The 12,476-nt window shown below is 39.5% G+C and overlaps 1 protein-coding gene across 1 annotated transcript in view; it reads left to right on the top strand.

The window, feature by feature from the left end:
- Positions 1-12,476, top strand: part of myo10 (myosin X) — a 172,598-nt gene that overhangs the window by 141,470 nt on the left and 18,652 nt on the right. The window contains exons 22-30 of the mRNA XM_028592842.1: positions 1,277-1,383; positions 1,502-1,723; positions 3,150-3,189; positions 3,816-4,706; positions 4,814-4,934; positions 5,907-6,150; positions 8,273-8,368; positions 10,448-10,541; positions 11,426-11,481. Of these exons, the coding sequence (XP_028448643.1) occupies positions 1,277-1,383; positions 1,502-1,723; positions 3,150-3,189; positions 3,816-4,706; positions 4,814-4,934; positions 5,907-6,150; positions 8,273-8,368; positions 10,448-10,541; positions 11,426-11,481 (1,871 nt within the window). The remainder of the gene's footprint in view (positions 1-1,276; positions 1,384-1,501; positions 1,724-3,149; positions 3,190-3,815; positions 4,707-4,813; positions 4,935-5,906; positions 6,151-8,272; positions 8,369-10,447; positions 10,542-11,425; positions 11,482-12,476) is intronic.

The raw sequence follows: 12,476 nt of genomic DNA, 5'->3' as shown, positions 1-12,476 counted from the left end.
GTATCACTTAATTTTTGGGACTTGTTTTATCCCTGAACCTGTAGCATTTTCTTCTGATGAAATGCTTTTTATTCTCAAATGGAAAAACATGTAGTAAACAATCTAAAAAAGACCATTCTTAGCCTCTCAAAAGTCAATATTTGAGAATAATTCTGACACAAATTGTAAACCGTTCAATTAGTCAATCGATTACTTGTTGAATTCCTTAATGCTGGTTCACAAAGTGAGGATTCTTGTTCTTTACATGGTTAACTATTTTGTGCCATTCATAAACTAAACATCTGGAACTCAACTGATTAACTGTTAATGATAATCATAAGTTGATGCTGAGGAAAAGAAATGTTTCGTAGAAATTAAAAACTTAGTTTGACACTCATGAAGTGATACCCTGTGTCAATCAGACATGTCCTCCTTCCCGCTTCTCATTTTAAAAATTCAACAAAGAATTGTCAAAGTAGTATTTAGACTGTTCTTTTGTCTGCACATTTTGAACCTTTATTTAAACTTTGTTACAACAGGGAAAAGTGTATGCAACACTGGAATGATTATCTGATAAACAGGGATGTAATAACAACAATTATTTATTCTTCGGTCTCTATCCTTCTTCATCTCCCTAATTTTTTCTCACTTTCTACGTCGGGGGAAAAGTGTATATCTGGAAAGCTGGAGCAGGTCCAGCAGGATGTCGCACATCACTCCTAGTTTATACATATTACAGTGGCTTCCGATCAAGTTCAGGATGCAATTTAAAGTTCTTGTTCTGACGTGTAAATCTTTGCATGGTTAGGCGCTTGTTTATATCTCGGACCTGCTCCATCGATACACTACTAACAGGTCCCTCAGGTCCCACGCACTCACTTAAGAAATAAAGGTGACTGTTCCTTTAAAACTGTGGCTCCAACCCTGTGGAACGCCCTTCCTATTGTCTTACGTTCTGCAGTCTCGGTTGAAGTTTTTAAAAAGCAGCTGAAGACGCACTTGTTTAAATTCACTTTTGTTTATTGTTTGTAACCTTGGGTTTTAGGTTTTAATCTTTTAAATGATTTTCATTGGTCTTTCAATAATTCTTTTCCTTGCTTATTTTCTGTTGGATCTTACTGTATTTTTACAAATGTTTATCATGTGAAGCACTTTGTGACTTTGTTAGTAAAAGGTGCTATATCAAATAAAGGTATTATTATATTATATAAACTGTGATAGAATACCAATATCTGCCTCTAGCCATATCCCTCCTTTTTTCTCACTCTCTACGTCCTCCTCTCCTTCCCCTTCTCAGGTTTTTCTTCGGGAGTCTCTGGAGCATCGCCTGGAGAAGCAGAGGGAGATGGAGGTGCTGAGAGCAGCCATGATCATCCAGGCCCACGTCATGGGCTACATGGCCAGGTACGTGGCTATTCAGCTCAACAATAACATCAAAAACCTTCTTAGGAACAGTTTTAATGTTCATTCTAACCAAAGATCCTATTTGTTAACTGATTTGTTGATTCTGTCCTACACACAGAAAGCAATACAGGAAGCTGCTGCATTGCATTGTGGTCATTCAGAAGAACTACCGGGCTTTCTACTGGAGGAGGAAGTTCCTGCTCCTCCGCTGGGCAGCGCTCAGCTTCCAGAAACGTGTGCGAGGCCAGCTGGCCCGCCGGGCTTACAGCCAGCTGCTGGAGGAGAAGAAGAGGAGGGAGGAGGATGAGCGCTGCAGGAGGATGGAGGAGGAGATGGAGAGGTGGGTGTCCAGTTAAAGGCCCAGTGTTTAGTTGTTCATTATCAAGATCTGTGTTGCCTGTTCACAAACTTCATGAATATTTACCACCACCATCAATTCCAAGTATTCCTTTTGGCTTGAAATTTTACATTTGCATTCGCATGAACTGGGGTAGACGCTCCATATTCATGCTCCATCTTGAAATACATTAGCCGGTAAGGGACATACAGGACATACTGCTCCACCTTTCGCGTTTGCACTGTCACATGATAAACTCACAGGTGTTGTTAATGCTGCTAATGGGTATCGTAGCTTCCTGGCCCCCGGCAAGTTTGAAGAAGGAAACATGGATAAGTATTCAAAATCCAAATTTCAGGAACAGGAGTCTTCTTCTTCTCCCAGAAAAAGAAAAAGGATATTGAAAAGAGCAAGAGACCGGCTTTTTGAAGCATGAAGGCTACCGTAGCTGTAATACGTAAATTGAACTGCGTGGCGTGAGAGAGTTGATTGCGATATATGATCTCAACGCTAGATGGGAGAAATTCCCACCCATTGGACCTTTAAGGGAGTAGCCAGTGGAATTCTCATTTAAATTCTACCATTTGCTGCTCTCATTTGACCCTTTTAACTCTAAATATTAACCGTCTGGTGCACCGGCAGTAATGCATTTTACTCATTACATCTCAGGGTTGTGTAGAATGTATGGTTTATGTAGCAAAGACAGCAGCAGCAAATCCGAGTAGGGCTTTTAGAAATACAGAGGTCATGAGTCCAAATTCCTCCTCACAACCCCCTTTTTTATTTTACTTCACTTTTAAGACATCTATTCCACTGTTAGAATATGTTATCTGTCAATTTTCTTTCTTCTTTAGAGTCTAAATGCTGTTTCAAAGCTGACTCTCCAATAGTAGGAATACAATTATGGCAAAAATACTAGATCAATTCAATTTATTTTTTGTCTGACATTCAAATGTATCAATAATGATTTAAAAATATCAGACTCAGGTTACAAAGGTCACCAACTCAGCAAGAGTAGTAATTGTACAATGTTCAACTACTGTACTGTGTTTCTAATAATAATTAGAGGACATTACCTCCGTATCCTCCACGGTATCGACAGCCTTGAGACAAGGTTACACAGTTCCACCCACGCTGTCTCACTAAACAGTGAAATGTTGCAGCAAAGATGGAGTAATACCAGCGTACAGTTGCTGGGATACTATTTCAAACAAGTATAATTTGGTTTTATATAATGTATACTTTTGTTGTTCTTGTTAGGATGGATGATGCATACTTTATGTATTGACTTTTACAATCTGGGTTTTATGGGATTTTAATGCCACGATGAGACGGGGAAATGTAATTACTTCTGTTATTTTGGTCAATCTTATCTCTTACTGTCTGTTTCAGTGCGCTGATCTATGTCTGTCTGTTTGTGTCTGTGCAGGGAGAGACAGAGGCTGGAGGCTGAGAGACTCGCCAGAGAGGTACGATAAACGGATCATTAAGGAGCTCATTTGTGTGAAAAAGTGCATTGCTATTTCATCTTTAGACACTTTAACTGACGATTTCTTGCAGATGTGCCCAGTCTATAAAGGCATATCCAAAAAGTTTATTGAATTTGTTAAGATTTCAGTCTATCGGACACATTTTTTTCTAATTATTTTGTAATTATTTCTTAACCTTTATCCAGTATAAATCAACTTGTTTCAGGAATTGTGTAAAGGTGAGCGTAGGTATCCTGAAACAAGATGCAAGAATTGTGAAAAATGACACTTGAAATTCATAAAACTTGCAGATTTTGATATTGGTTATGAGAAGTATGTTTAGGACTCTTTTCTTGATAGGATTAACATTTTAAAGGTGTAAGTAAAACAATTATTCTGCCTAAAACTGATTATATACAAATCCGCTTTTGGTACAATGAGCACAATAAACAAAGATGTAATGCAGATGGCAGGAATGTGGGAACACCATGCTCCCAAAACTATTTCCGTAAGATAGTTTTCAAATTTGTGTCTTTTTTTTTTTTTCCATCCATCAGGCGGAGGAGGCTAGAAGACTGGAGGAGCTTCATCTGGCGGAGGAGTTAGCCTCTCTGGCTCTGCCACAGCCTGCAGTAGCAGCTGCAACGTCACCGGACACTGTGGAGGAGCCGGAGTCAGCGGAGGCCCTCCAAGGGGCGTCTGAAGAAGCGGAGGCAATCCGTCCTCAGGAGGCGTCTCAGGTGGAGGAGATCCTGCGACTGGAGCGGGAGATCCAGTCGCTGCAGAGGCAGAAGGAGCGTCAGGAGCTCTCCCTGACCGAAGCGTCCCTCAACCGCCTGCAGCTCCTCCGTGACCAGGAGCTCAGGCGCCTGGAGGACGAGGCCTGCAAGGCGGCGCAGCAGTTCCTCGACTCGCTCAACTTCGACGAGATCGACGAGTGCGTCAGGAACATCGAGAGCTCTCTGGGAGTCGGCGAAGGGGAGGAGAAGGAGAAACGGAGGGGACGGAGGAGAGGCAACGACGAGGAAGAGGTCGACGAAGGCTTTGGGGCTGACGACGAGGCCTTCAAAGACTCGCCTAACCCAAGTGAGCACGGCCACTCGGACGGCCAGCGAACAAGCGGGATCCGAACGAGCGATGACTCGTCCGAGGAAGACCCCTACGCCAATGACGGTGTGACGCCACCGATGGCACCAACCGCCCTGCAGCACCAGCCGCTGCCTTTACCGCCGGTGCCCCCTGCCTGCCACAGCGCCTCATCCAGCGGGGACTCTGCCTACTGCCACGCCCAGGCTTCATCCGAGGCGCAGTCCGACGACCTGGTGGAGCTCATACCGCCAGACGAGGATTCGGACTACGACCAGGATGACTACGACGAGGGCGCCATCCTTTCCAGTGGCAGTGTGGCGTTCTCCAACCCTCGCAGCGGCCAGTGGTCTCCTGACTACCGCGGCTCCGTAGGAACCTACAACAGCTCAGGGGCTTACCGCTTCAGCTCGGACGGGGCTCAGTCATCGGTGAGTCGGGTCTCCGTAACCTCAAAGGTTTCTGTAGAAGTAAGGGGACAATTGGAAGGGTTTGTACGTTGGGTTTGAGTGTCTCGTTATTGTTGTTTTTATTCCAGTTCGAGGACAGCGAGGACGACTTTGACAGGTTCGACACCGATGACGAGCTGTCGTATCGGCGTGACTCCGTCTACAGCTGCGTCACGCTCCCGTACTTCCACAGCTTCCTCTTCATCAAAGGTTAGGGTTATTCCAATACTAACACTTCTTATAGAAAATGAAAATGACCCTATATCCGTTGTTCCTGTCAAATAGTTCTGAAATCTTTGTGAGTTATAGAAGGGACAGAAAAAAGGGCAATGAGAGGAGATACCCTGAATTCATGTTTTATCTATGCACACTTCCTCAACTGTAATATCACTATTGTCCAATAAATAAAGAATAAAAAAAGAAAATGAAAATGACTGAAATGACCTGACGTTTAAAGTGCAAGAGAATAGAAGATTCCCCTCTGGGAAAATAAAGTATCGTAGCGTTACCCAGACAGAATTTTTAGGGGTTGAGGAATAAGGCTTGTAAACCATCCTTGTTTTATTTCCACAGCGAGTCTTAGAGAATTTTTACAAGGAAAATTGAAAATAAGAAACATCCTTTTTACTTATCTGACTTCCTCAGAAATCATCCAAAATACAATAAACAATGCAACCATAGTTCATCATAGTTTTAGCCTAAATTCACTCATAACACAAGATTGGTATAAGAAATCTAAAAACTGTCTGTGTTTTTTAAAAATAATTTTTGGGGGCTTTTCCGCCTTTAATTGATAAGACCGCTAGGTGAGAAAGAGAAGAGAGAGGGGGAAGACATATAGGAAATCGTCACAGGTCAGGCGGGAAATCTGGAGCTCTGTGTCGAGGCATAAGCCTCAAAGTATATGTGCGCCTGTTCTACCCACTGAGCCAACCTGGCCACAACTGTCTGTGTTTTATTGTATTTACATTTTTATTAATGTGTTTATTTTTCCATGTATCACACAGTATTTCAGACACCACAGATTTGATTTTGACAGAAAACTGCATTGTAAAATGACGCTGGTTGTCCTAAGAGGGGGGGCGCTAGCAGTAATGGTTACATTGGTTCTTCCTCTATAGTCCATCCTCCCATAAAATGCAGCAGAAGAACACATGAGTAATGTCATATTTTCCTCTCCAGGCGGTCTGATTAACACGTGGAAGCGGCGCTGGTGCGTTCTGAAAGACGAGACCTTCCTGTGGTTCCGGGCCAAGCAGGAGGCTCTGAAGCAGGGCTGGCTGCACAAGAAGGGAGGGGGCTCGTCGACGCTGTCCCGCCGTAACTGGAAGCGCCGCTGGTTCGTGCTGCGGCAGAGCAAGCTCATGTACTTTGAGAATGACGGCGAGGACAAGATGAAGGGGGTGCTGGATATGCATGATGCAAAGTAAGGACTAATCAGGCTACCTCACTATGATGTTTGAACATGTTCTGGTGGTGATTTAACCCTTGTGTTGACTTCGGGTCAAATTGACCCGATTTCAATTTTTGTTTTATATAATAAAATATCGGACGTAGAAATAAGCGCTGAAAATGTGTAGAAAATGTTTTTTACAATTTAAAACGTTGGAAAAAGCAAAAACAAACTGTGAAGAAAAGGTGTCAAAAACATTGAAAAAAAATTCATTAATTACTTTTTAATGACATTTTTAGGACATACTATAACTTTTTAATGTCTATTTTATGACATTCTATACTATGACTTTTTAACGACATACTACTATGAAACTATGAATTTTACTGTTTTACGACATTCTTTTTTTTTCGAATGTCGAAAAAGGTTTAAAAAAAGGTCATAGTATAGTATGTTGAAAAATGTAATTAAAAATCGTAGTATAGTATGTGGAAAAGGCATAAAACAGTCATTTTATAGTATGTTGAAAACAGCTGTAAAAAGTTGCTGTGTAGCTCAGTTGATAGAGTTCATGCCCATCTGTATATGAAGAGGTTTATTCCTTGAGTTAGAGGCCAAGGGTTTGAATCCCCTGTCCATCTCTGTCCTCTTTCATATCTAAACTGTCCTAATGATTAAAGACCCAGAAAGGTAATCTCAAAAAAATAAAATGACAAAACAGTCATGGTATAGTATGTTGAAATTATCCAGAGGATGCCTGATAGCTCAGTTGGTAGAGCGTGTTCCCATAGGTTGGTGTAGCAATTTATTTCTTGACAAAGAGGCGCAGGGTTCGAATCCCACCTGCAAGGATTCCTGACAAAACTTCCTCCTCTCTCTCCTCGTCTAGTGTGTCAAAAAAAGTCATAGTATGTCGAAAAAAGTACAAAAAATGTCATAGTATAGTATGTAAAAAAAAGTGATAGTATAGTATGTCAAAAAAAGTTTAAAAAAAAAGTCATAGTATAGTATGTCGAAAAAAGTAAAGAAAGTCATAGTATAGTATGTCGAAAAAAGTAAAAACAAGTCATAGTATAGTATGTCGAAAAAAGTAAAGAAAGTCATAGTATAGTATGTCGAAAAAAGTAAAAACAAGTCATAGTATAGTATGTCGAAAAAAGTAAAAACAAGTCATAGTATAGTATGTCAAAAAAAGTAAAACAAGTCATAGTATAGTATGTCGAAAAAAGTAAAAACAAGTCATAGTATAGTATGTCGAAAAAAGTAAAAAAAGTCATAGTATAGTATGTCGAAAAAAGTAAAAACAAGTCATAGTATAGTATGTCGAAAAAAGTAAAAAAAAGTCATAGTATAGTATGTCGAAAAAAGTAAAAACAAGTCATAGTATAGTATGTCGAAAAAAGTAAAAAAAGTCATAGTATAGTATGTCGAAAAAAGTAAAAACAAGTCATAGTATAGTATGTCGAAAAAAAAGAAAAAAAGGTCATAGTATAGTATGTCGAAAAAAGTAAAAAAAGTCATAGTATAGTATGTCGAAAAAAGTAAAACAAGTCATAGTATAGTATGTCGAAAAAAGTAAAAACAAGTCATAGTATAGTATGTCGAAAAAAGTAAAAACAAGTCATAGTATAGTATGTCGAAAAAAATAAAAAAAAGTCATAGTATAGTATGTCGAAAAAAGAAAAAACAAGTCATAGTATAGTATGTCGAAAAAAGTAAAAAAAGTCATAGTATAGTATGTCGAAAAAAGTAAAAACAAGTCATAGTATAGTATGTCGAAAAAAGTAAAAAAAGTCATAGTATAGTATGTCGAAAAAATCATAAAAAAGTCATAGTATAGTATGTCGAAAAAAAGTCATAAAAAGTCTATGGGCCTTTTTTTTACTTACTATACTATGACTTTTTATGATTTTTTTCAACATACCTTAATACAACTTTTTTATGACTTTTTTCAAGTTACTATACTATGACTGTTTTTAGAGCATTTTCGACATACCATACTATTACTTTTTATGACGTTTTACGACATACTCTATACTATAACTATTTTGTTGGCATCCTAACTGACCTTTTTAAGATAAATAGCAAGTTGAACACTTAAAGGTTACACACTTATGGAGATATTAACCTTTTCTTGTTTGTTTGTGATCTGCAGAGAAGTCATTGATAACACCGGTAAGGAGAATGGAATCGACATTGTGATGCCAGAGAGGACTTACCACCTGATCGCTGAGTCGGCCGAGGATGCCAGGTAAATTGGGTTTTTTCTAGATGTGCTGTAAATATGTTGTACCTTTTCATGCAGAGATGTAGTCCAAATCTAGTTTATTACTATGCTAACGTTACTCCGACTTCGAAGTCATTTCCCCATTAGCTTTAAACCAGTGGTGTAGTCTAATGTATTGTAGTGAGTATACTGTACCACTTTTTTCAAAGTGTGGGGTCTGGGTGTCCTCCCCCAGGGTTATTTTGAGTGTCAAAGACTATTATCCTGCATTCTGATACACTTTAATGCACCAATTTATGGTGGGAATACCTTTATTTATCCTATGAGAAGGAAAACACAGATGACATTCAAAATATATCAAAATATAATGGAACATAAAGCAGTAAGGGGGTTTTCACATCAGGGACCTGAGCCCGGATCACAAAAGTTGACCCCAAAGCAACAAGGACAAAATAAAATAGGCTAATTATATTTGTGTTAAATGAGCTGTGAAGGGAGGATGCTGGTTAGTGTAGGCGGAGCATTTGGGCCTGCTCACTACGCACACACAAATCTACGCACTACGCACACACTACACACACTCCACACACTCCACACTGTGCTCAGCGAGGAGTGGGTCAGTGAAAGATGAGAAAAGTCTCTCTGCATGTTCTGCAGTGTTAGTTTAGTTTGCTGTCACATTACTCGACCCTGTAATTTGTGAATACAAATATCTGAAGTGAAAGTTCTGTCATAAAAAATATGTATATTGTTGTGTGTCATTGCACATTTCTAAGTGGGTATATGGAACTCCTGGAGATTTCTTAGTGGGTATACTGCATATACCTGCGTATCACGTAGACTACACCACTGGTTTAATCCCTCGTAAACATTCTCAGTCACAGACACTATACTGTAATGACAAGGAGGTATGGTCGGTGTGCTGGTTGCCCCTGGCAACACATTGATTTTGTCTCCGAGGGACAGTCCACTTCCTCCTCCATATATCTGCCCTGACAGGAAGATGAACAGTGTGTGTTGGCGGCAGGTTTACAGTGCCAGCCTCTCTCTCAGTGTGAGCCAACATCAGCGCCATATGTCTGACACACAACCAGTCTGAACACCGTTTTTTTTAACCTTTATTTCTGCCTTATTTGTACACACACTCACGCATTTATGTATTTACAATCAAAATACTATCCCCATTGTTTACTGTACAGTATATTGACACACATTTTTAATTATAGGGATGCATTAATAGCACATTGTCCACAAAAAAAACAATCGTATACTTGAATTTTCCACTGGACAAATTTCATCCAATGAAAATCTTTTTACTGAAAACAGAGATAGAAAGTTTCCTCACTTCAATGTATTCAACATGTGTGACAGAAAACTGAATGTAAAATGGGTTAGGGTTATTAAGTAAATCAGGCTAAAAACAGGTTCTCATTTGCAACGGCAACCTGGCTAAGAAAAGCGGAAGCGTGCAGGACAACAAACAGTTTCACATTCAACACAATATAGGAGAACAGAATACAACAGGCTACATAAATGCTACATAAAGTGCAGAATAAGTAGGCGTTACAAAGCTGGCACAAACGTGTGGTGTAGGTAAGCCAAAGGATATGCGAAAGTGATATGGTAATAACACAGTATACATTAATAGACAGTCTGTAACACTGCTTAAAGGGTCAAAATACAGATATTGCAAAGTGTGGACCAGTTAGTGGTTTAGAACAGTTATAACGCAATATGCATAGATAGACAGTCTGTAAGAAGCTAAAATGTAGAGCCAATATACAGTTAGTGCAGGTTCTGGTCTAGTTATTGATTTAAATCAGAAATAACAGTAACATTAAACCTGACATAACCTGTCTATAAGAATGCTGAATGTAGTAATGAGTCAATATACAGTTATTGCAACAGAATTATACAATATATAAAAGAGTAGATGAGTGGTGCAAAAGTGCAGGTGTGGATGTGCATCTGAGCAAAAATGCAGTGGGGCATGACAGAGATAATGGAATTAGGGTGTGCAAAAAAACATGACTAAAATTATTCCAGAAGGAACTTTTAGTTGTCCTGATGATGCTGATTATGATGTTGTTTCCATGGTTACAGCCAGTGGTTCAGCGTGCTGAGTCAGGTCCACGGTTCGACAGAACAGGAGATCAGAGAGATGCACGATGAGCAGGCCAACCCCCAGAATGCCGTGGTGAGTCCTGAAAGGGGGGGAACGCAAAGCACTGTGGGAAATGGAGTTGTAATATTGGACGCTGAGCTGGAAGTTTTTAGAAAGAAAAACACTTTTGGTAACACTTTACTTGAAGGTATCTACATAAGAGTGACATGAAACTGTCACGAACGTGTCATAAACATTATAAACAGGTCATAAACATTTATGACATAACACTTCTTTTAGTATAATTTGGTTTTTGTCACGACAAGTTATGGTTAGGGTTTATGTGTCATGACTCTGTCATGTGTTCATGACACAGTCATGACACTCTTATGTAGATACCTTCAAGTAAAGTGTTACCAAGAAATCTTTAGTTACCACACTTTTTAATATTGGTTACACTCTCTTTTTTGTAAAGTCAGAAGAAGCCCAAAAGCAATTGGCGTGCACTGAGAACATCTCAATTCATGGATGCATCTGTTGGCGTCTTTTCTTCTCTTTCCACTAACTTTGTTTGATTTTTGCCACTTTTAAAATTCACTCAGCAATCAATCTGAACACACTTTTAGATTTATTCTCTAGTGTTGATTAAGTCTTTTGTCTTGAACTAACAAACACAGAGATGGTATTGGAAACGCTACATCCTCTTTTAAGTGTACCTTGGAGCAAACGTTTTGCTGCTTTTATCCCTGTGTGTGTGTCTGTGTCTGTGTGTGTGTGTGTGTGTGTGTGTGTGTGTGTGTGTGTGTGTGTGCGTGTGTGTGCGTGTGTGTGTGTGCGTGTGTGTGCGTGTGTGTGCGCGTGTGTGCGCGTGTGTGCGCGTGTGTGCGTGAGATAATTGGTTTCCACAGGGCAGAAAAAGGTCAAACTCATTATCCAAGCCCTGAACACTGTCACTAAACCTCCCTCTGTCCCTTCAGGGCACGTTGGATGTGGGGATGATCGATTCAGTTTGTGCGTCAGATAATCCGGAGAGGTGAGAACCTGCATCGAACATCACGTCACGTCTCTGGCTTTCCTCTTTTTTGTGCATTGTTGCACTCTGTTTCACACACTACGGCAAAGCGTAGGCACCAGAAAGTGTCTGTTAGATAAAAGCAGTCTGATGCTGCTTTTAACAGTTGCATTCAGTTTAAAATCCCTCAATAGTTGCAACTGCTCATGTAGGTTTGCTTCTATTATATGATATTCTGTCACTGAGTGCTGCAAAAACTAAATTTTTTTTTAAATGGTCTGCAAAGTCACAAAATGAAAGGTCTCTAAAATCTAGAAGCAGCAAAGAAAAGTCATTTATAACTCAATGTCACAGTACATTTAATTTTAATGTACTGTCAGCCACTAGAGGATGCTGTTTGAACAATCATCTAAAACAAAAACCTAATAATTCCTGCTTTATAACTTCAAGCTGCTCAGAAGGTGTTATGTCTGTCCTCTAGCCCTTGTGTTGTCCTCGGGTCAAAATTGACCCGTTTTAAAATTGTCTGTATCAAAAATATGTTTCTTTCAACTAAATTGCCCAAAAATAACCTGGATAGTTCCATATAGGCTGTAATTATGCATCAACATACGTTCCTCTGATCTTAACTATTAGCTAAAATAATTCATAATATCAGGAGTACTAAAAACTAAAAACATTAAGCATAATTTAATATGAATTTTAATTTATTTATTATTGACCATATAATCTAAATATAAGTGTAAAACTAGCGGTGATGAGTTTGAATGAAGTTGGCCAATTAGATGTAACACAGAATTGGGTGATAATTTATACTTTATGCTTTATAAAACTGGCAAAACAGTGGCCGGTTAGCACAGTTGGTAGAGCGGGTGCACATATGCGGAGGTTTATTCCTCGATGCACAAGGTCCAGGGTTTGAATCCAACCTTTTATGGTTTTCCTGCATATCTTCCCCCTCTCTCTCCCCTTTTATATCTCAGCTTTCAGTCAAGTCAAGTGAAGTGGGTTTTATT

This window comes from Perca flavescens, chromosome 12 (genome assembly GCF_004354835.1).
Source record: "Perca flavescens isolate YP-PL-M2 chromosome 12, PFLA_1.0, whole genome shotgun sequence".
NCBI classification, from domain to species: domain Eukaryota; kingdom Metazoa; phylum Chordata; class Actinopteri; order Perciformes; family Percidae; genus Perca; species Perca flavescens.
This window is presented reverse-complemented; position numbering and strand designations above follow the sequence as displayed.